The following is a 23909-nucleotide window of genomic DNA, read 5'->3' as shown; positions in this document are numbered from 1 at the left end:
CAAGATAACCGATCGTCCCGTAGTGAAACGATTTGGTTTGGTTTATAGGTTTTATCGTTCCAAAACGACTCAGTCTATGAGCGACGCCGCAATGGGGAGCTCCAGATAATTTCAGTCACCTGGGGTTCCTTACCGTACGCTCACACCGCACAATACACGGGGCTCTAGCATTTCGCCTTCACCTGAAACGCGGCCGCCGCGACCGGAATCGAACCCGCGTCTTTCGGGTCAGCAGCCGAGCTTCATAACCCCTGAGCCACCGCAGCGGCTTGCTCTGAAATGATTGTTAACGAATTATGTAATTCATTTGCAGTTATTTAGTGGAGCTGATATTAACGCAGACGCCAACGATATGCAATTGGTTTCATTTGTGTGGGTTACCCCGCATGCTCCTAACGGCTTGAAACACGTTACGTCAGACGCCCGGTGTACGCGCTTCAAACATTGGTTATCTTTCCCCTCGCGAACTGAGCAGTTTTCTGCACAAAAATCCAAAATTTGTTCCATGATATTAATTGTGAGCCAGAATTTATGCTTGAAAGGGCTGACATTTCATTGTACGCGAAGGTGCAAGTTTTATATACACTATATCATGCGACGCCCGATTATGTTTCACATTTTTTGCAATGTGCAGGTGCGAGAATTCGAGCCAGAAGTTTCTTCTTCGGCACACCTTGAACAGACCTGACAGCAGCAAAAGTTATCGCGCATAGAGTGCGCCGGCAGAGTCTTTCATCGTCACCGCGGATCATCCGAGGGTGTCTCAACATGAGAATAGATGGCAGTGACCTCTCTATGCTGCACCTATCTGCGCTTCGGGGCGACTGGTCCTCCTTGCGCCGTGGGCATGTCAAGTTGGAACAGCTGGAAGCATGCGACCGACTTGGCCGGACCCCTCTGTTCACATGCGTCATGCTGGAGGACACCCAGGGGGCACAGCATCTCCTCCGGGCTGGAGCCAGGCCCGACCACGCCGACCACGCTGGACAGATGCCGCTGCACCTGGCCGCCCACAAGGGACACCGCAGCCTGGTACGCCTCTTGCTGTCGGCGGGGGCACCGCGGGCGCGAGGGGACGCCCGTGGCCGCACTCCGCTGCACTTCTCCGCGGCCCAGTCCCCGTCTTCTGGTGTCCTGGCCACCCTCCTGGAACGCATGGACGCTAGTCAGGTGGACATCCGGGACGCGCTCAAGCAAACGGCGCTGCACAAAAGTGCCCTCGCCTGCCAACCAGAGAACATGGCAGCACTCCTCAAGCGGGGCGCCAATCCGTTGATGCAGGACGACGAAGGGCGCACTTCTCTGCACTTGTGTGCTGCCTCTTCGCGGCCAGCTGCCCTGGCGTGCTCCCGCTTGCTCCTGGACTGGGAGCCGTCCCTAGTGGCCTGGCAGGATTACCAGGGTTGCACCCCTCTTCACATGGCCGTAGCATCGGGCAGCCTGGCAGTCATCGATCTCCTGACGCAACGGAGCGGACGCGAGGTGAACACGGCGGACAACCTATTCCGGGCACCCTTACACTGGGCAGTTATCCTAGGGCGGTTGCAGGCCGCCAAGCTGCTTCTGGACCGCGGCGCTGACGCGTCCCTGGAGGACCAGGCAGGGGTGACTCCCCTGCTGTACGCCTGCTCTTGCGCCTCTGCCGAGCAGAGCAAGCTGGTCGCGCTTCTGCTGTCGCGGTACGGTGGCGTTGCACCCCTGGACGCTGCCCTTCAGACGGCTTCCCTGGCTGGCAGCGTGGCTGCCGTGCGTGCCCTGCGCCATCACGTGACTGCACTGGACAAAAAAACGGTGGTCGCTGCCACGACGGCGGCTGCTAGCCGTGGCCACCTTGACGTGCTGCAGTTGCTGCTTGATCTGCAGGGAGGCAGTGCCTGTGAGGGTTACGTGCTGGCGGGCGACCCTCCAGCACTGATGGCCGCCGCCTGCAGCGGCCACACTCATTGTCTTCTCGCCCTGCTGGACGCTGGGGCGACTGGTGTACACTGCACTGACTCAGAAGGGCGCACCGTCCTTCACTGGGCCGTGGTCGGGGACCAGGCGTGTCTCTGTCGTCTCCTGATCCAACGTGGCTGCGCCGTGGACGCTGCTGACAACCAAGGATCCACAGCTCTGCACTACGCAAGCAGCCGAGGTTCGGCTCAATGCGCAGACGTCCTGCTGCAGGCGAATGCTGACCCAAACCTCCTCGACGCGCAGGGTCGGACGCCGCTGCATTGGGCGGCGCGCTGCGGAAGCCTGCCTGTGGCCCGGCTTCTTCGAGAACGCGGGGCCTTGCTGTCTGTCCAGGACCATACTTCTCGCAGGGCCACTGCTCTTGACGAAGCCAGCGGTCATAGAGTACTGCAAGCATGGCTGCGCTTGCTAGGTGCCCTGGACACCCAGGACATACGTTACGCTGCTGCTGTCGCAATTCAAAGGTGGTTCCGGCGAGTACTGTCCAGGAAGCGGCACCTGAAGCCCAGGGTAATACGTCGTCCATCGGTGCAGTCTTCCGAGCAAAAAGAAGTTTCTTCCTTGAGGAATACTGCTGTGCGCGGTCACGAGAAGGACTCCGTTGAGAAAGTTGAAATGGCGGCGCGGATCATTCAGTCCGCTTGGCGGAGGCGGGCCTTACAGCGACGAGCGGTCGCTGTTGCTGCCGATGAGGACGCCTGGAGCCACGCCCTCGCCCACCTGAACCTATTCACTGGCTGCTGCTCCCCGGATAAGCCATACTAGAGGGCTTACTGCCGCGAGTAATCCTTGTGTGAGAGCTTTGCACTGGAATGTTCGTGCGTGCTTGTGGACGAGAGGGATGACTGTTTCCACAGCACTTGTAAGTGCTGCGGAAAGCGGCAGTACTTACCAGTGCGTCTAAAAGTCGATGCAGTACAAGATAAATCTGAGTCTCAGAAATGAAGTTTAAACATAGCGGTATCAGTTCTTGATTGAAAATTCTTGATTGAAAATAAAGGTTCCTGACTATGTGGCAATTTGAGTTAATTTTGTAGATGAGACTGCAGAGCATACTTTTGAAATCATAGTCCATATAGAACAAACATTGGTAAACACCTTCTCCAGGGCTACACTCTTCAGTTGTGCAAAGTACGTCCTTCCACAAGTAAATTATTTGTTGCAAGTACTTGTACCCAAAATTTTCGCTCAGTCACTTGCATTTAAAACCGGAGCGAATAAATGTGCCAACACTTTTCTGACCGTTCAATAAGGGATATTCAAAATTCCGCAAGTGCGCTTTCCCGCATAACAATGTTGTCCCAAACAAGATGGCTGACCATGCGTTTCCTGCTGAAACAAAGCAAGAAAGACAGGTTTTTTGTTTGATTCTTCCAAAATACGCTTCTTACATTCTATCCACACCTTTAGCGCCTGTCCTGTAGCCCACGTAGTTTCTTTATAGTGAAGTCGGCCGTCTTGTTTGGGGCAACATAGTTATGTGGGAAAGCGCACTTGCGGAATAAGTGCTCATAGTTCGTGTTTGTAGCCTTACCCTATACAAATTACACCTTGACGCAAATTTTTTAGTTGTTAGTCCTTTCAGGAGAGCGGCGATGCTTTACTACATATTCTCCTAAGACAAGCGTTTGCTATGAGGGTCTGAGGTGCAGTTTTGTCTTCAGAGCGTTCGTGTGAGGGTAGATGACATTCACGCACACTGCATGTATCAGGCTGTCACTAGCTTCAGGCTGTCACTCAAGAAAATATGGAGGCTTTCCCAATGAGGCAGCATAGCCCGTCTAGAACTGCTGCACCCGAAGGAGCTACAACACCCTTGCACCCGTGCAGCTTTGAAGGGTCCATGGGTGCATTAAAGGTGCTAACATACTTAGCGCACCCTTTCGCAAAAAATTAAGGAAAAATAAGGGTGTGGAAAGGGTGCAGTCATGAGCGCTGCGCATTTAAGGGTGATTTTTTTTTTTTTACTGTGTGCCCAAGTCTATCACATCACGCTCTCGTCTACTAACAAAGCAGGGAAGTTTTCGTGGTTCTTCACTATGTTTTCGTTTTTTTTTTTTTAGATGAAGGGAAGGAGTTGATCTCTTACTTGTCAAAACGAATTCTCTAATGTGGCTAGGAAGGTAGACGTCCACAGGTTTAATAGTTATTGAAAGCCGAAATAGGACATCGAATCACCGAAAGAGCTTTGACACAGCCATGCAGCCTAAGATATTTGCTGCATGGCTCCCTCCCTCCGATTATTTTCTTTAAAAACTGATTCCCTGACTCTCTTTGGTAGTTTACTATTTGTGCGGCAGCAAAAAAAAAAAAAGTTATGAATGAGAAAATTAATCCAAAATCTCTCAAACACAAAGCCCAGTTTACATGGGAGGATTTATTTAGATATCCCAGATACTGCAGTCTCTATATCGCAAACCACAGCTTCTGCTGTCTTTCCAGTGAGCTCCTTCAACTTCTCCACCAGAGCAGCGCTATCTCGCAATTTCCTTGCCGCATCTGCAGCTTCGGTGCTAGTGCAGTCACCCGTCACAAAACTTACAGCCTGGTCTAATAAACGAGCATTCCTTTTCAGTAGCTCTTCCATCTCGGAGATGCCTTGCACGCTGTCATCAGGGTCCCAGGATACCATGAGCTTTGTCAGAGTGCAGTTCTGTCTCAGCCCCTCGAGAATAATTCCAACGATGTCGGAACCGATTCCCCAATATTCGCAGATGGCCACATCGCACAGAGTACCATTCACAGCGAGCATCTCGGACAGAGACATCGCTATTTCAGGCGTCAGCAACTCAGCGTACATGGTGAAGGTAGTCACGGAGCGATTCTCTTTCAGGGCGTCGAGGACCCGCACTAACTGCTGTTCGGAGCCCTCTTCTACGTGCATGAGGTTCTGCACTTCCTTTAACGTAGAGGTTCCCTTGACGACAGAAGCGATGCCATCCGCGAGTTCATCGAAGCAGCTGTCGCTGGGGTAGAAGTGGAGCACGCGCAACGTGGTGCTTTCAGCCACGGCGTCAAAGAATTCCCGCAGAAGGCCTTTGTCCACAGATGCGGTCACGGCAACGGAAACCTGCGCATAGTTCCTGCCCTCGCGGACAAGCTTTGTAATCTGGGGCAGGTATTCTTGCTTCCACAATATCAGCATCCTCTTGAACACGTCAGCGAAGAGCTCCTGCTCGAACAAGAACGACACCTGCTCTTCTTCCATGGAACACGTGTCAAATAGATCCACTAATTCCAAGGTCGAGTTAACCGAAAGCATTTTCGCTATGGCCACCACAGTCTTTGACGTGAGTGTCGATGCATCCGGCGCCAGTGTGAGCTTCTTCAGCGTGTCATTGACCTTTAGTGCTTCAGCGATCGCTGCGGCTCCGTCGTCACCCCCGCAGGAGTACCACAGGCTCAGCTCCTCTAGAGACTTGCTGTCTCGCAGATAACTTGCGATAGTTTCTGCATAGCCACTGCTAATCTTGTCACACCGCAGGTCTAAGATCCGTAGCTTTTTGAATGCCCCAGAAAGGTCTATGATAAAATCCTCGCCTTCGCACTCGATGCTCAGAATTTGCAGTTCCTCCAGCGACCCCCAGTCTTCCAGTTTATCAAAGGCGGCTCTGAGTGCGCTTAATGAGATATCCCATATGCAGAGCTTTTTCACGGATGTATTTGTGCTCAGGATGAGCGGAAGTTTGCGAGCATCTTCCAATGACATCTTCTTTGGGTATTCTAGCATGACGCCACCTCGGTAGCTTGGATCAGCATCAGGATTGATTTCCTTCATGGCATGCAGTCCTTGGTTGTAGAACTGTTCAACGTCCGCTTCTAGCGGAGCACAGTCTTTACTCGGCTCTTCGGACATGCTTCTAATAGCGGTGTAAATGAGCATGGAATTTCGTGAAGGGCAGATTCGATAATCGAGCCTGTGATACAAGTGGTGGTGCTAATAGGAATTTCAGCAGAACTTTGCTTCTTTCCTCCGGCTTCCCTTCTGTATACAAAGATTTGCGAAATATTTGTGGGGAGTTATTGGACGGCTTGGAATGAAGTGGAATGATGCTTAATGTTCACCATTATTCATGCATATCGATACGAGTCTTCGTTTGTTGAGGATGGGCGTGTGCTGTAACAAGGGCTGGGTCCAGTCTGCGAAGAGATACAAATGTCCGGATATGAGTGCAAGCGAACTGTACGGTTATTTAACGACGCGATCATGCATGAGGATCCCATTAAGTCCCGTCGGGTTTCCGTTTCGAAGCACCTCAACTTTTTCTCCACCCAGCCCGTTTTCTGCTCACTCTGTTCCTTCAAGAAAAAAAAACAAATTCAGTGGGCCTCCTAGTTACTTTACTTGTTGGCAATGCGATAGTGACGCCGCTTCCCTTCAGCTAATGAATTTCATTACCGACGAAGTATTTTTTTTTTCGATTAGGATTTTAATGCAACTGCTGTCGTCGCCGCAGGAAACTCAGAAAATGTAGCATTCAGTTTTTATGCTAGATCAAGACTGCGGCGCATGAAAGAAAACTTTCGTCAATGCTGTAAGCTGAATTTGGCTGAAATTTGGCTGAAATGAATTCGGCGACAACCATTTATTTCCTGGGGGGAGCAACTCTCGCATTTAGCCGCCTGGTGGAGTAATGGCTGTTGTTAGAAACGGTATAGCGCAGCTATTGCGCGCACACACCCTTGCGCACCTAGTAATAGACACAGCGCACTCAGATGTTGCGTATTCACGTTTAACTGTTTCCGAAATTGTCTTCATCACTTACCAGTCTTTCTTCATTTCCCTATTTTTTTTTCCCACCCGGACTTTTAAGCCTCGAAAAAGGAAACTCCATACTGAATGCGATCGCGTCACACTCGGTATACTGCGTCCAGTTTAAGCGCTGTTAGGCGGGAGTATGGCTTCACAAATAGGATAAAGACCAGCGGCAGCGTAGCCTAATCCGTTTTGTCGAACGACCGTTATCAATCAGTCTCTCTTTTCTCTCTTCTGCCGCCTGCTTGGAGTCTCGAAGCCGACAGGCACAGTCATCAGTCGTACGCGCGCCTTATCTCGCTAATTACTTCTCCTGAAAGGCAATAGCCAGTAGACTGAAAGACAATAGCCAGTAGACACGTCATCACGGTAGGCTCGTACCGTCTGTGGCTCATCAAGGGCAGATTGAATCCATCTTGCGTCAAACTATTGCTCGAGGTTGCAGTTGCTGTTGGCTACCGGTGGCGTCAGTCTTGCGTTAAATCTGACAGCGATTGCTCCTCCGTAGCAACGCATTACGTAATAAATATGCGCAAGAGTTTGTGACGCAGAAACAGCGCTAATAGAATCGGTCAAATAGAGGTTAAGATCGACCACTGCGGTTATCAGGAAATGATTTTTTTTTTTTTTTTTACCGCAGACTCGGCAGCATATGCAGGATGTTTCACCTACAAAGACTGCCGGCAATAAAAAAAAATATCTGCTTTTTTATAAAGCTAGAAGAGCGCTTTTTTTGGCATAGCATTTTCAGCGTTGTAGCGTATCAGAATACAGCCAGAACCTGCTAACTAGCAGGCTGGTTAACTGATACTTAATAGTAAAGTTTTAACGATTACTTTTAGGCTGCTTATTTATTAAAAGACATGTAGGCTGCTGTAAGTAATAAAAGTTTTTAGATTTTCTAAAATGCTGTTCTTGTCGTCGCCGCGGCGCGATCAATTTCGGTACGCCTACGTACGAAAGCGAAACCGATCGCTGCGCCAAACGGGGAGCGGTGAGCGGGCAAGGAGTATGGGCGTGGCTATAGTGCTTTTGCTGGCCGTTAAGTTTCGCTTTCGCGATATGGATATATTGTTGCGGGAACGAATATATTTACAAATATTTGACGTCGGGCTAATCGAGGATTTTGGGACTGGGGCTGTACTGCAGCATCACCTCCAGACACTGCAGCGTCTAGTTTTCCGCTTGCGAGCGTCCGTAGGGGCCGGGAGAGGAGCGACGGCGTTGACGTCAGTGTTGTCGGTACCAGAAAATGTCCCAGGGTCACGAGGGGGAGAGAGAACGAGTGATGTCATGGCCGGGGCTGAGGTTTGCTGGGCGGTGTCTTGGGTCATGATGAGTGAAGGCAACTGGCGGCCGCTGCGAAGCTCCGTCGTCGGTAGGCGTAGGGGAAATTTGCACCTCCACCAAATATGTTGCGGGAAAGAATATGTTTACAAATATTTACAAATAGAAAAGAACGGCTGCGAGCGGCACCGAGAACACCGTCCGAACTTCGTTGTCGTCTTCTACTCTTCCCACTCGTGCCATCGCTCTTTGTCGTCGTCGTCTACCCGCTTCAATATTATTACTTATGGATATTAGTGATATGGATATTACTGACGGTCGGCTACAAGCCTTCTAATGAATAAGGACCTTAAGTAATCGTCAAGAAAGTTTACTATTCAATATCAGCTAATTGGCCAGCTAAGCTAGCACATCGTAAGTGTATTCTGAAGCAATGCACCAGTGACAATGCTAGGCCAATAATCCGCCCCTCTAGCTTAAAAAGGTCTATTTTTAAATATTGCTGGCATACTCTGAGATGAAACACACTGCATGAAGGAAACAAAATAAGCATATACAGGAACAAACAACGCGCGAGCACAGAACAAGCAAAACAAGCCGGGAAACAGATATAGAAAGTATGCGATAAAGCACCCATGCTTTTACATTGTCACTTTTTCAGCAATAGTTGCTGGGAAAACAGTCACCGACAGATAACTGACATAGGCGTCACCGTGCTTGTGAATGTTGTAGGGCTCTGAAATACGTTGTTATATGCTTTTATTTTTATTTGGCGTAGATGGTAGTATTCTCGAAAAAGTGCATCACAGTTTTCACGAACAGCAGCTTTTTTTCACTGAAGATAAACGAATCAACCTTTGTCAGCCCACATCCACCTGGTACAACTAAGTTCAAAAGCGTCAAGTCTACAGCAGAGTGCTTACAACACATTACCGATATTAACACTGTACTCTGAAAATGGAATGTTTTACAGACGAAGAGAGCAAGCGCTTTGTCTGTTGTAGCAACATATTACGAGCTGAGCAGCGTTCATTTCCATCTCGACATAGAAATTTTTATTTGGTATGCTTGTTATATGGTGTAAAGTCAGGATCGCAGTAGCATCAGCCACTGGTGCAGCCAGGCTACATTGTTTGTTTGCTTGTTTGTTTTTGAGTATTGCAGTGCCAAATAAACTGACGGCTACCGCAAGGGGATTTGAAAAAGTTTGGGGACGCGTAGGGGTTAGTGCGCCGAAAGCACCTCTGTGACAAATCTGCCTCTTTTGTCGAAATTAACAGGGAGCATTCTGAACGCTCTCAGCTCCAATGGACTGCTTTGGCAGCATTAAAATTCACGTTCAAAGTTGACTGCTCAACTGCAGCGCCACGCCAAATACAGCGGTGGGGTGATGCGGGAAGCGATGTGGCTCTACCGACCAAGGCGCAGGTACTGCTAAGTGCTCAGTTGTTCGGCACGCCCACACGGCGAAGAAACGCAGGAGGAAATTCGCGGTGGACTCGCCTTATCAGGACTCATGCTAAAGGCGTTCTGTTATTATTTACAAAACCAGCAGAGCTCTTTCGTCACGCAAGCTTCAAAACTCCACTTATAAAGCCCACGTATCGAAATCCAGCGCATCGTCTGGGTGCAGATTCGGAATGCAGTGGATTGTAGCGCCACTTGCAGCGTTCCAGTTATAAGAGCCCTAACTTTTTTACAACACAGATTGCTCGAAAAAGAAATTCGAAGCGCTGCCAAAAGCTGGCGCTACAATCTCCCAACCTCTACAAAATCGCTGTACGCTCTAGTCGCATTTTGAGTCGGAGTTTCCCAGCTAGTATGATGAAAGGGATCTGTGAAGCAGATGTAAACAAGCGCCGACATAGCAATGGGAATGAGCGCAGCTAGCGAAGCAGACGTCGTTAAAGAAACGGGCCATCAGTAACAACACTTCAATCATTCTCTCTGGCATTCCTCACCAAACCCAAGCCAATTCCCCCAGGTGGGTAGGTGCCATGTCTGAAAAGGCAAACAACAACCTACCGTAGTAAAGTCATCGAGTTCCAGTAAAAAAGTAATGCGTTACGAACACCCACTGAGCATGATACCTTAAGAAGTACTTTGATTTGGGCTAGTTGGTTCATATCTTGAAAGTAGTTCGGACGGCGCGAAAACAACAAAGACAAAGGAGACACGAACAGGCGCCCGTCCTGTTGTGTTCGTGTCTCCTTTGTCTTTGTTGTTTTCGCGCCGTCCGAACTACTTTCAAGACATGATACCTTACTTACGTTATGTGCCGTTTGGCCAACGAGGAAGCGAAGAGCGCTGAAGCGACTTAGGCTCTCTTCAAAGGGAATAACTGTACTACCTGCCTTCTGGCACGGGAGTGAGACTCGTGCAATCGATCGAGTTATCAGAAGCTCGCACGCGTGCAGATTGTGCGCTGGCCGCGAAAGGCGACGGAAACAGGCCGATAGCGTTGTAAGCCGACATGAAGTCGGGTGTGAGCGCCGCGCTCTGGCGATAAACTAAAGGTCTCGAGCGTTAATGGTAGGTGCACAGACGAATCCTTACGATGACGCAGCGTACCGCTATGCCGGCAGTGGCGCCGCTATCATTTCCGATGTTAAACTGCAGGCTGATGTATGGTTCCGCAAATTATTCTTGACAGGCAAAAAAACTGGTCATTTGTTTACAAAAATTGAACCAGCGTCCCGGTAATGTGATTCGGAGTTTCGTGCCAGCTATGAAAGAAGTTACAGGTTCACATATGCCTAAGGGGTCGTGGTTATGCGTGAGGGATTTAAGGATCCACCGGCAATCATTAGTACGTCGCAAACTGATGACAACACGTCATGTGGCCTATGTTATGCTATGACGTCATTTGATGCGAGAGATGGCACGCGCTCTCAGTGTCGGGGGGGGGGGGGGGGATAGAGAAGGGTCTGGCATTAGCTGCTGGCGTTGTGAACTGCGCAATCGTCCGTAAATTTAATTTCACATTAGCATAACGAAATTATGATTCTTTTGCAGCTATTACTCGAAATCCAAGGCCACTACAGCGTGCCAGATGGAAATCAAACAATGCCTAATAATTAATACCGAGCAATGGTACGATACCATATGCACTTCATTGTGCGTGTATTCTTTAAAAATGCCAGAGATTCCCATTCCCCGTGCTTCTCTTTATTCGCACTACAATGAAAACCATTTTTTCCCTCTCCTCGACAAAATACTGTAGTGGACTCTCACATAGTTTCGTTTGGTTCATTTGGTTTGGTTTATTAGGATTTAACGTCCCGAAGCGACTCAGGCTGAGAGACGCCGTAGTGAAGGGCTCCAGAAATTTAGACCACCTGGGGTTCTTTAACGCGCACCGACATCCAGTGTTAAAATGTTCCCAATGCTACATGGAAACCGTACTGTTTCGCGTTTTGTAACGGTATTTTCTTTTACGACACTAGCGTCCTGAGCAGCACCATGATGCAGTCAATGCGTTCCATGCTGTTTGTTCGGATTTAGCTTCCAGCTTTCGAAGGCAGCAACCGTACTTGACTAGTATTTCTAAGGAACTGTGTGTTCTTAAGGCGATCCAAAACCCAGCATATGTCCGAGGTGTTAAACGGCGACCGGTGAAGTTGAGGTCCACTAACTACTAAAATAAGGCCTCAAGGACAGGAATACAAGAGGAAGTTGGACTCAAGGCAGCTAGGGGGATAGTTTTGTTTTGGTGCAAGGCGGATAACAACAAACGTCAGAACCATGCTTTTGCCACAGCAGCCTCCACAACTACAATCAGTACATAGCAGTACCACCTGTAGTCAGAATAAAAAAAAAAGAGGTGTCTTGTCATTGATAGAGGGCATTACTGGTGTGTACATCTTGGCTAAATTAACCGAACGAAAAGTCCAACTCACAATTTAGTTGATAAATTCTTCACGCCGAAATTTCGAAATGCTGTCGATAACGTACACCATGCGCAGCTTTCCAAAAACCACTGAGCACGACAGCGCTCTGGGCGCTATGCTGGTGCGAACTCGTGCACCGGGGAAATAAAAAGAAGACAGACCCTTGATAGCCTTGCCATTGATCGGAGCTCCATCACACCGCATGGATACCACGGGTCCAGTTCGTGGCATGATTCGTAGCACCGGTGTTTTCTGCCCTTTATTTATTTAATTGCACGTACCAGTAGTGACGGCTTCCTCTCGAATATTGGGAGAACATGAGTGACGCTTGGAGCCTGGAAGTTTTGATTCTTACGCTTGGTTTTCTGTCTTCGCAGACTCTTTTTCTAACGAAGATAGTGAAAGTAAAAAGAAAATACGGGCAAGGGATTGTGGCGACGAGCTCGAGAGACAGCTTCACCGAATTGGTTAAATCGTGATAATTTCGGCCACTCTACAGGGTGTGAGAAACTGCCTTTAGATAGCTGTTCTTCAGGTAACTGGATCTTTAACATCGTACGTTGAGTGGTTCCGACAGTCAAAAAGGGTTCACTCGTTTTATTTGAAAAGGTTTCTTGACGGGGCAGGGCAAGACCATTTTCATCAACCTCCAGTGGCTATGGCCAAACTGGTGTGGCCTGCAGGAAGGAAAAGAATTCAGGAGAGGCGGTTACGTCACATTTTTTTCAAAGACGGACGTGAAAGCTACCCCCCTCCCTCCCCCTCCCTACTACTTGGGCGCAGTCTCAGCGCGTTTGCGCATGCACAGCATACAATGCAGCAGACGACGCCTCTGCACTCAACGTTACCATTGGCTGCGCCGCCGCGTAGACTCCCAGCAGTCCTTGCGAAACCACGTGACTTCCGGCACACTTTTTGGCGTGCGAGGGCCTCCCCTGAGCTTTCCTTCCGCCATGCATTGGTGAAACCCTCCTGGATCTACCACTCCAACTTGGATCTGATGAGCCCACTAAGCACGTTCTCGAGAGCATCCCGGGAGTTTTCCACAAGCAACGGCGACGTTTTATTATTTTCGCTCAATAAATATACGACTGAGATAGTATTCACTTACCTTCTAAAGCAATGAGTGCACTCTTCAGTGATGTGATCTTGAGTATGAGAAACCTGGCAAGGTTCATACCGCGCCGGATGACGACACTGGATACTTCAATGGGTCCGGATATTCACCCTGTACCCCCCTGAAATAGTTCATTACCATAGTGCGCCACACCAGCGGTATAATCTCCATGCACAACCGCGCGGTGCGCGACGTTTATATGCATGTGGTTTTACAGCAAGCAGATCCTGTTCACTCTTAAGGGCAGCTGCAGTCGTTGCTATGGATTCCTTTTGTTTGGTTTATGGTTTGGTTTTATGGGGTTTAACGTCCCAAAGCGACTAAGGCTATGAGAGACGTCGTAGTGGAGGGCTCCGGAAATTTCGATCACCTGGGGTTCTTTAACGTGCACTGACATCGCACAGTACACGGGCCTCGAATTTCTCCTCCAAAGAAATTCAACCGCCACGGCCGGGATCGAACCCGCGTCTTTCGGGACAGCAGCCGAGCACCATAGCCACTGAGCCACCGCGTCTCACAAGCAATATTCAACAGACACCGTGGAAGAGTGAATTCCCAACCTTCTACAAAGCTGAGAGTGCATAGATTTTAGCCAGTGTCGTGGCTATATGCCTTTTCTAAAGAGGCCAACGACAACAATGGCATGGTGGGAGCAAAACAACGAATTAGCGCCCTACTGTGGCTGTGAACGACGCCCGAGATATCGGAACTATAGTCGCCGCTAGGCATGATGCGCCCACCAACGTACCGGCGCATCCCAGGTCACGAAGTCGCTAATATTATCGAGAAACCAGCACAGAGTTTTTCAGAACAATATTTCCAGAATTACGCAGAACATGAAAAGGCAGAAGCATGTTAAGTAAAAATCAAGTTGAAGAATTTATTCAACGCCGAAAACTAAGTTCATACAAAACAGGAAACAAGTATACTGCGCATTGCGCATGTTGTAAATGTTTTTCTGAGTGTTCAGTGTGCAAGAACATCGTCTACTGCAAACAAAAGCTTTGTTGTGCAATACTTGCGCTATTCACTCATGATAATGATGATACAAATGAATTCTCTTTACCCTAATGTATCGACAGCTCGCACGCCGCTAGGATACTGCGTCGAATTTCTTCCAGCACACAACCGCGGCGGAAACTCAGTTACCTGCACACAGCAACTTACTGTCACATGTGAGCCACAATGTATTAAACGTACACGCCAGTTACGTCATGGTCATATGCAACCACCACCTCAGCCACAACACGCATCCCGGATGTTCTGGATGGTTGCATAACAATGCTTAGGTTTTTTTTTACTACTCCCGAGAAACCTTTACTCTTATTTGAGTGGCTCTGCTGTCGAAAATCTGCCTTAAAAATGCAGCAAGCCGAGAAAATATTACACTCAACAATGACTGCACGTTGGACGCACGGCTTCGTCGCCTCAGAAAAAAAAAATAAGCGATGCACGTAATGAGCTCCCCTGCTAAAGTTCAAACTGCAGCCCCAGGAAAACTAATTCCAAATGCCTACTTTCAAATTGAGCACACCGTCCTGAAAGAAGTCAGAACCAGACTTCAACTCACAAAGGGGTGCGCAAAAGCGCAACCAACACCCAGAAAAAACAGACCCCAAGATCGACACGCTTTCCCTTGCCAAGATGCGGCTTCGAGAGGAACACGGGTGCACTAGGGCCACCGGTGAAACCATTGGTGGGGAGACACCTTCCAGAGTGCCTTCAAACTTGATGAGCACCTCCAGGGTTCCCACCGACGCGAGCGTTCCGAGAACCACGGTGAAGTACACTTCTCGCCGGTGCCACCGCGTGCCAGCGGCGATCAGGTTCAAGTCGAACTGACCCCGCTTGAACAGTTGGTCGGTGCCCCTGAAGCTGAAGTGGTAAAACTGCGGGGCCAGAGGCCTTTTCAGCGGGATCGGCCGCGCCTTGTCGTCGATGGTCTCGTTGAATCCAAGCGGGAGGAGCTCGCAGCTAGCCACCGAAAAAGCGGCACGGGGGATGCCCGAGCGCAGGTCTTCCAGATAACGCAGGGCGTCAGTGGCCAAGACTTCCAACTTCCGGAGGATGTGCTTCTTCTCCAAGTGCCACGGCATACACGTTGCACCTGCCACAGTTGCTTCTGAAACCTTGACCTCTCCTGGCGTCCCGGCCTTGCTCAGGGTCCCGGTATCGCCTTGGATCTCGATATCGCCTAGGGTACCGGTATCGACTAGGGTCTCGATACCTCCTGCGGTCTTGGCATCACCTGAGGTTCCGATGCCTACCGATGCCTCGGTCTCTGGTAGGGTCCTGATATTTCCAGAGGCCTCGGTCTCTGGCAGGGTCCTGATATCTCCAGAGACCTCGGTCTCTGGCAAGGTCCTAATATCTCCAGATGCCTCGGTCTCTGGCAGCGTCCCGATATCTCCCGAAGCCTTGATTTCACCGGGCGTCTCGGTCTCTTCACGGGTCCTTATATACCCTGAGGTCTCGACACCTCCTGGCGTCTCAGTCTCCCCTTTCAAGCTACCAATCTTTCCTGGGCTTCCGAGTTCTGCTGGCGTCCCAACCTCTGTCGCAGCGGCGCTCTCTTTTGCGGATTCCTCCTGGGGATTACGGCTGCTAACCTTCTCTTCGTCAGATTCATCAGCTTTGCCTGGAACTATCCCTGAGGTCTCCACATCTCCTGGCGTCTCGGTCTCCCCTTTCAAGCTACCAATCTTTCCTGGGCTTCCGGGCTCTGCTGGCGTCCCAACCTCTGTCGAAGCGGCGCTCTCTTTTGCGGATTCCTCTTGGGGATTACGGCTGCTAACCTTCTCTTCGTCAGATTCCTCAGCTGTGCCTGGAACTATCCCTGAGGTCTCGAAATCTCCTGGAGTCTCGGTCTCCCCTTTCAAGATACCAATCTTTCCTGGGCTTCCGGGCTCTGCTGGCGTCCCAACCTCTGTCGCAGCGGCGCTCTCTCTTGCGGATTCCTCTTGGGGATTACGGCTGCTAACCTTCTCTTCGTCAGATTCATCAGCTGTGCCTGGAACTATCCCTGAGGTCTCGAAATCTCCTTGCGTCTCGGTCTCCCCTTTCAAGCTACCAATCTTTCCTGGGCTTCCGGGCTCTGCTGGCGTACCAACCTCCGTCGCAGCGGCGCTCTCTCTTGCGGATTCCTCTTGTGGATTACGGCTGCTAACCTTCTCTTCGTCAGATTCCTCAGCTGTGCCTGGAACTATCCCTGAGGTCTCCACATCTCCTGGCGTCTCGGTCTCCCCTTTCAAGCTACCAATCTTTCCTGGGCTTCCGGGCTCTGCTGGCGTCCCAACCTCTGTCGCAGCGGCGCTCTCTCTTGCGGATTCCTCTTGGGGATTACGGCTGCTAACCTTCTCTTCGTCAGATTCATCAGCTGTGCCTGGAACTATCCCTGAGGTCTCGAAATCTCCTTGCGTCTCGGTCTTCCCTTTCAAGCTACCAATCTTTCCTGGGCTTCCGGGCTCTGCTGGCGTACCAACCTCCGTCGCAGCGGCGCTCTCTCTTGCGGATTCCTCTTGGGGAGTATGGCTGCTAACCTTCTCTTCGTCAGATTCATCAGCTTTGCTTGGAACTATCCCTGAGGTCTCGAAATCTCCTTGCGTCTCGGTCTTCCCTTTCAAGCTACCAATCTTTCCTGGGCTTCCGGGCTCTGCTGGCGTACCAACCTCCGTCGCAGCGGCGCTCTCTCTTGCGGATTCCTCTTGGGGATTATGGCTGCTAACCTTCTCCTCGTCAGATTCATCAGCTTTGCTTGGAACTATCCCTGAGGTCTCGACATCTGGCGTCTCGGTCTCCCATTTCAAGCTACCGATCTTTCCTGGGCTTCCAGGCTCTGCTGGCGTCCCAACCTCTGTCGCAGCGGCGTTCTCTCTTGCGGGTTCCTCTTGGGGAGTATGGCTGCTAACCTTCTCTTCGTCAGATTCATCAGCTTTGCTTGGAACTATCCCTGAGGTCTCGACATTTCCTGGCGTCTCGGTCTCCCCTTTCAAGCTACCAATCTCTCCTGGGCTTCCGGGCTCTGCTGGTGCCCCAACCTCCGTCGCAGCGGCCCTCTCTTTTGCGGATTCCTCTTGGGGATTATAGCTGCTAACCTTCTCTTCGTCAGATTCATCAGCTTTTCCTGGAACAGATGCTTCCTCCAAAGATGTTGCCAGCTCGTCTCGGACCTTCAGCCCTGTCTCTCGAAGAGCGCAGGACACCTCCTGTAGCTGCAAACCGAGGCTCTGCGCCGTGTGCATGAGTTCGCTCATCTGGCTCTGTAGAGCTGGTAGCTGCCCTCCGAAAGGATCCTTTGCGAGTGGCTCCCATTCCGCCGCGTCACCTCGTTCCACTGGCTCGGCGGCTCTTTCAGTAAGCGCTCGACGCTGGCACCCGGCCCTGTAGTGCCTGGGCAGGTCTCTCTGGTGAACGCTCTCGCCGCAGCCCGGGCAAGAAGCATGGTGGTGGTTGCAGTACTGCTCGTAGTGTCGCACCAGATTTGACAGCCTGCCTACGAACTTGCAACCATGCGTGTAGTTCCAGCAGTGAGCCTGAAAGAAACGGTTCATAACTGAGTGTCGGAACAATCGCTACAGTGCAACCAGTGAACTGACAGCAGTAAACCGTCTCCAGTGCACCCGCATGTACAGTCTTTGTCAAAAGCACACAGCCCAAGGGGTCTGCTTCTGAGCCCTGCAGCGTGGCTCCTCTTGCGTACTCAGGCACCCTAATCTCTGGAAGGCGGGAGAAGCTTAAGGCCTCAACCCTGCAAAGCTTAGGACTGTCAACCGTACTTAAAGGTGCACTGAAGAGGAATCTGAACTTGTCTTTTTGCCGCGGGAACTCGATCTACATGTTCCGAGCTTCCTTAGAGACTTCGATTTATTGCCCTGTGTGCCCGATTTCCCTAATTAAATCGAATTAACGTCCGGCTCCCGCCTTTTTTTTTTAATTCTCCCTCGTACGGTGGGCGGAGTCGACCAACGCGTGGAGCGCCTTTCACCCTGTCTCGTGGCGGCTTGCCGCTCTGCCATCGGCGGAGTAATACGTAGTAGTCCGTCGTAGCAAATAGTCCGCGCGTATTTTTATTTCTTTGGGCTTATTTTGCGGCTATATTATCTGCGAATGAAACTATTTATTCATGGAAACCTAAAAAACAAAAAAAAGCGAAAGCAAAGCCTCCACGCGACTGGGTGAAAGGCGCTCGACGTGTTGGTCGACTCCGCCCACCGTACGAGGGAGAATTAAAAAAAAATGGTGGGAGCCGGACATTAATTAGATTTAATTCGGGAAATCGGCCACACAGGGCAATAAGTTGCAGTTTCTAAGAATGCTAGGAACGTGTAGATCGAGTTCCCGCGGCAAAAAGAAGTTCAGTCTCTTCAGTGCACCTTTAAGAGCCGCGCTACATGACTTGGAAGCAAACTTCTTGGGCTGTATATTTTTGGCAAAAACTGTACGCCCACAGAAAAAGCACTGTACACCCGCAGAAGGAAGACAACGGGCACTCCGTGTTTTCATACTAAACTACCACGTTGCGGCAGTCCGAAGGCACGGCGCATGTACGGCTAGTGCGTGTATGTTTAGCGCGCCCTGACTTTTAGTCGAGGAAGTACAACCTTAAGGTTAACGGATAGCAAAAGAGCAACGTGAGCAAAGCAAAACATTCGGGTTAGTCTCCATCACTGTCATCAGCAGCAGCACCGAAAGTGCATTCACTGCTGGACAAAGGCCTCTCCCATTGACCTCCAACTAGCCCTTTCCTGTGCCGGGTGAGGCAATTTTATCCCGGCAAACTTATTAATCCCCTCCGCCCCCCTGAAACTGTGCAGCACCCTTCCCCGTTTGCCTTCCTGCCCTTTTCACTCCGACCTTCCTCGCTTTCCTTACGGCGCGGTTGAGGTGTCCACCGAGTAGTGAGACAGATACTGGGCCATTTCTTTTCCTCAAAAACCAATTTACCAAGACCGCCCTGCGCCATTCCATTTCACGCCTGTACTAATAACGGGCAATAACGGACGCTAGTGAAGGCTCGTGCGAGGTGCGGTGTGATAATTCCATCCACGCTAAAACTACCGCCAGAACACGTACTACAAGCGTGTGCAGGAAAGAGTCTCCAAGCTTGATATCGAAACTGAAATTGGTTTTTGTGGGAAGAAAATGGTGCAGTCCCTATTCCGTGGCAAGCAACACCGCCCGCGTCCGTTGAACCGAGGCCTTGTGCGCGCGCAGCGTTCTTAAGCGAGGCCGGACGCAGGCGCTAATAAGCAATACCAGAGAGGACGCTATCATGGTTCAGCGCGCCAAGCACATAAAAATTCAGGGGGCACTTTGGCTCTCTAAAGTGCTGCAAGGCGAAAGCGTTTCCTGGCCACTCTTTGTTTTTATTTACTTTATTTTTCATATTTTGTTTTCATTTATTTTTTGCTCCTTTTCTTAATTTGAAATTTCTCGAAATTTCTCTTTTGTTTTTTTTTTATTTATTTTCTTATTTTTATTTTTTATTTTACTTTTCTTGACTTTACTCCTTTTATTTTATTTATGAAGCCCATGCATTCACTGGATGCGTCTTTATTCATGCTGGAACCTTGAGCCTTTTAAGCAGTGACGCCGAAAGGCGGACGAATCTGCCGACGCGTCTGTCGACGCGTCTGTCGACATTCCTGCCGACGCGTCTGCTAACGACAGTATGAGGCATTAAAGGCTTTCGCCTTAATAATCGCATTACCGCATACCAAGCGGCTGCCGGCAGCAGCTTTCATCCCTGCTGCCAGCACAAATCGCCAATGAACGCCTATGCCCAGCGTTCATCCTCAGCCTCCCTAAAAAGCGTTCGCTCCAGCGCTACCATTTCGCAGCTCTCCGCCTCGGAAAACGAGCGCGCCTCCACGACGCTAGAAAGCGCGTCCCTCTTATGGCACGCGTTCGAAATGCCCGCTGCTCTCGGAACAATCTACTCGCATTCCTTTTCCAACGGAACCACCACAGCAGATTCAACTCCTTCGGCGCATCTATCAGTGCAGTTCCACGGCTCATCGCGTCTTATGATCTACTCTGTGTTCAATTCCCGCCGCTCCTCAGCATCACAGAGCTCGCAAACAGCAGCAATCGATCCACTGCGTATAACCTAGTAAGGCTGGAAAGTTGCGACGACTAGCTTGGTCACGCTGACTTATGAGCGACCGCTCACCTTCAGACTGTGCGCTTTCCTCACTGGCAGGTTCACGCTTTGGCACTCGTCTTGGCCGAACGATTCGCCGTCCAGCGGGCACGATCCCCTGCCCCTCGCTCGAATGCTGCCGGCCAGACAGGTTTCGCACAGGGCGTGCGCGCAGGGCAGAAGCACCGTGCTGTTCGGAATCATGTGGCAAAGGCCGCAAGCGTGCGGATGCAGCAGTTCCTCTGCGAAGCGCGTCGGTCGCCAGTTGACGCCGGAGTACGCGTCACCCACTCGCCGGAACATTGCTCGTGCAGGATTCACCATGCTGTTCCTCCAATCGTGATGACAAAGCACACACTCGCACTGCTTCTTCGCTTCGACAAACGGGGTTTGACTGTTCGAACACAAAATCAGCGAATGCTTGATAGCCTTGAAACGCGTTCAGCGTGGCTGCTAATTGATGACGATGACAGTGCTGATGCAGGGCTACCACCGCTGGTCTCCACTAGGGGGCTCGATGGCGCCTCAGGCGCTAGAGTAGCTTATCCAGTAATTCTATCAGGCGCCAGGGAGCGAAGCCGCCAGATAAGCGGTTTCGTTCCGGTCGCGCTTTAGGCTATGGAATCGAAGAGCGCCACCTTCGAAAGCAAAGGAAAGGCGCATAACTGGCCCCCTGGGACAGTGGACGCCTCAGTCGTGCTTTAAGCTACGTGACGGTAGTGACAGATGTATGCTGCATGCGTTGGCATTGACAAGGTTGCGGCAGAAACGCGGCACTGACAGTTATGCGCTGCATGCGTTGGCATTGACAAGGTTGCGGCAGAAACGCGGCACTGAAGCCATAGGTTTGGCGTCTGTAACATTGAGTGCGTTCCGGACACTAGGATAGGCAGCGCGCCCACCCTGCCACCCTGGAAGGTGGCAGTTAAGGGTTAATCGCGAGAGTTTGCTCACCCAATGAACGCTGCAGACTATTGCTGCATTGCCGCGTGACTGTCAGCGCTAACGCTCGTCGACGGTCCCTGCAGCCATAAGTCGCTGCATGAAATCGAAAACCACCCGAACCAGTCGGCGGTTCGAGGGGATCCGAGCCTTCAATACGCACAAGAAAATTATCTGTAATCCCAGAGACGCGGCATCGCAGGACTCCGACCCCGCACCCCCACCTAGTGCTAGGTGTAGGCCAGAGTCCAATCAGGCCCCGTCTCTCACCTCCAATCCTAATGATGGCGGTACGGCCTAACAAGCGTTCCCCACCTCCGAAAACACACACGTTGGTAACCGTAACGCAATGGAATTGTAGAGGCTTCAAGGCTCGCCAGAAACGCGCGAACCTGCGCCTCTACCTAGAAACTTTCGAGGCTTTACCCGCCGTGGTCGCCCTCCAGGAGCCAGGAGCGGCGGCGAAATTGACTAACTACGTGACGTTCCAGCGAGACCCCTCGTCGTGTCTCCTCGTACACAAGTCGTACACAGCCACCGAAATCGACCTCGATCTCAACATACCGTACTCGTACGCCATGGTGAGGATCCTTCCCCTTCGCCGATCGGATCCTCCCCTGCACGTACTTAATGTATACTGCTCCCCGAAACTGAAGCGAGTGACCTTCGCGGACCTCTTTAGCCGTGCACTTAAAGAGGCGGGTCGCGACCCCCTGCTGATTGTGGGCGACTTCAACGCCCCTAGCCAGCTATGGGGCTATCGTAAGGAGGAAGTGCGCGGACGCATGCTGGCGGAGTTGGCGTCCACACTGGGCCTCACCCTCCGCACCGACCCGGCATTTCCTACTCGCGTAGGCAACTCGGTGACCCGAGACACATGCCCGGACCTCACATTCACTCGCAACATAAGACACGCAGACTGGATCAACACCGAGGATACCCTCGGCAGCGACCACTGCATCATCAACACCACTGTTTATACACGCCCCCTAAAGCGCCCTACCACACTAGCACGCATCCCCAATTGGACCACCTTTCGCCAAAATTTCCCGTCCGACACCAACACGAACATCACAGAGCAGGGATACGCAAACTGGTCCCGGTCAGTCATATCGCACCTTCGCTCCCACGAGAAGCAGATACAGCTCACCGAGGTGGTCACGGACGTGGACAACCACCTCCTCCACCTCTGGGAAGCGCGCCGCGGCCTCACGCTCCGCTGGAAGCGCCAGAAACACAACAAGAAGCTCAAAGCGCGCATTGCGGACCTCACCCGGCAGGCAGCAGAGTACGCGGCCCAACTCGCTGACTCAAACTGGGTAGACCGCTGCAACACGGCGGCGAGGCAGATGTCGAGCCGCAACACGTGGCGGCTCTTCCGAGCCCTCATCAACCCAACACATACCCGTACAGAAACGCAGAAGCAACTACACAAAGCCATGCACTCATTCCAAGGAAATACAACGCAGTTGGCACAGGCGCTCCGGGATCGCTATACCTGTGCACAACTCAGGACGCCCGCAGATCGGCCTACTCCTACGCTGGCAGAGAAAACTCGGAGTTGGATAAGCCTTTCCAGCTTCACGATCTGCGGGCGGGTCTGGACAAAATGAAGAGGGGCACCACGCCGGGCCGGGACAAGGTGACCGTCAAACTTTTGGCGAACCTTCCTGATTCAGCATACCAGTGCCTTCTAGAATACATCAATGCGATATGGACGGGGGAAACCCCGCTCCCCATTGACTGGAAAACGGCCCTTGTCACCTTCATCCCGAAGGCCGGAAAACCGATCGACACGGACAACCTCCGCCCCATCTCTCTCACCTCGTGTGTGGGCAAATTGATGGAGACGATGGTGCGGGATCGGCTGTCCGAGTACCTCGAACAACACAACACCTTCGCGGACACAATGTTCGGATTTCGCCCACATAGATCCGCACAGGATGTCCTGCTCCAACTCGACCGCGAAATCTTGAACCCCATTACACACCCCCAAAACGACAAAATAGTCCTTGCGCTCGACCTGAAAGGAGCGTTCGATAACGTAACTCACGAGATCATACTCACACATTTGAGTCAAACTCACTGCGGCACCAATACCTTCAATTACGTTAAACAATTTCTCACGGACAGACTATCCTACATCAGAATACAGGACGAAGAGCACGGACCTTTCCTGCTCGGCACGAGGGGGACTCCACAAGGCGCGGTGCTGTCCCCTCTGCTATTCAACATTGCCATGATGCGCCTACCCGCCCTACTGGGTGCGGTCGATGGGGTCCAGCACGCGCTGTACGCCGACGACATCACCATCTGGGCTACGCAAGGGCGCCTGGGGGATATGGAGACCAGCCTGCAAACGTCCGCCAGCATAGTGGACCGCTATGCTCGAGACTGTGGTCTGCAATGCTCCCCGCAGAAATCGGAATTCGTGCATTTGCGTCCCTCGCGAACATGCTCGACCCAAATCAATCTCTCGTTGCAAAGCGGTCCCATTCGCGAATCCAAGGAAATCAGAGTCCTCGGACTTTTCATACACAACCAGCGACGCTGCGACACAACACTCGCCAAGCTCCGGCAGGTGGGGGACCAGGTGGGCCGCATGGTCCGCCGGGTTTCCAACAAGCGCGGTGGGTTACGATGCAAAGACGCCTTGCGGCTGGCGAACGCATTCGTGACCAGTCGAATCTTGCATTCGACTCCCTATCTCCACCTACGGAAACAGGAGGAGGATGCCCTCGAGGTCATCCTCCGCAAAATCATGAAACGAGCGCTGGACCTCCCGGTCTCTACCTCTACCAGCCGCCTTTTGGCACTGGG

The 23909-nt window shown here is 51.4% G+C and overlaps 3 protein-coding genes across 3 annotated transcripts; 1 reads left to right on the top strand and 2 right to left on the bottom strand.

Moving 5' to 3' along the window:
• The first annotated feature begins 664 nt into the window (after window positions 1-664).
• LOC149335334 (uncharacterized) lies at window positions 665-2897 on the top strand. Its single transcript, XM_089553786.1, has one exon. It carries the CDS (start codon window positions 769-771, stop codon window positions 2719-2721), a length of 1953 nt encoding a protein of 650 aa, XP_089409912.1. The 5' UTR covers window positions 665-768; the 3' UTR covers window positions 2722-2897.
• Window positions 2898-4318: 1421 nt separating this feature from the next.
• LOC149335333 (uncharacterized) lies at window positions 4319-10640 on the bottom strand. The gene is made up of 2 exons (XM_089553785.1): window positions 10270-10640; window positions 4319-6096 (listed from the first exon to the last, which is right to left on the bottom strand). The coding sequence occupies exon 2, from the start codon at window positions 5837-5839 to the stop codon at window positions 4334-4336; it is 1506 nt and encodes a 501-aa protein (XP_089409911.1). The 5' UTR covers window positions 5840-6096; window positions 10270-10640; the 3' UTR covers window positions 4319-4333.
• A 3408-nt stretch (window positions 10641-14048) lies between these two features.
• LOC149335332 (uncharacterized) lies at window positions 14049-20917 on the bottom strand. The gene is made up of 2 exons (XM_089552019.1): window positions 20178-20917; window positions 14049-17538 (listed from the first exon to the last, which is right to left on the bottom strand). Exons 1-2 carry the CDS (start codon window positions 20469-20471, stop codon window positions 14506-14508), a joined length of 3327 nt encoding a protein of 1108 aa, XP_089408145.1. The 5' UTR covers window positions 20472-20917; the 3' UTR covers window positions 14049-14505.
• Between the last annotated feature and the right edge of the window lie 2992 nt (window positions 20918-23909).

This window comes from Amblyomma mixtum, chromosome 7, assembly GCF_055824585.1.
Source record: "Amblyomma mixtum isolate Tamu chromosome 7, ASM5582458v1, whole genome shotgun sequence".
Taxonomy (NCBI): Eukaryota; Metazoa; Arthropoda; class Arachnida; order Ixodida; family Ixodidae; genus Amblyomma; species Amblyomma mixtum.
This window is presented reverse-complemented; position numbering and strand designations above follow the sequence as displayed.

Excerpts from the sequence above, each read along its gene's own strand:
- LOC149335333 (XM_089553785.1), bottom strand. The coding sequence starts at position 5,839 with ATGCTCATTTACACCGCTATTAGAAGCATGTCCGAAGAGCCGAGTAAA.
- LOC149335334 (XM_089553786.1), top strand. The coding sequence starts at position 769 with ATGAGAATAGATGGCAGTGACCTCTCTATGCTGCACCTATCTGCGCTT.
- LOC149335332 (XM_089552019.1), bottom strand. The coding sequence starts at position 20,471 with ATGGTGAATCCTGCACGAGCAATGTTCCGGCGAGTGGGTGACGCGTAC. Across the intron at positions 17,539-20,177 it reads GGAAAGCGCACAGTCTGAAG|GCTCACTGCTGGAACTACAC; the intron begins GTGAGCGGTCGC and ends CGTTTCTTTCAG.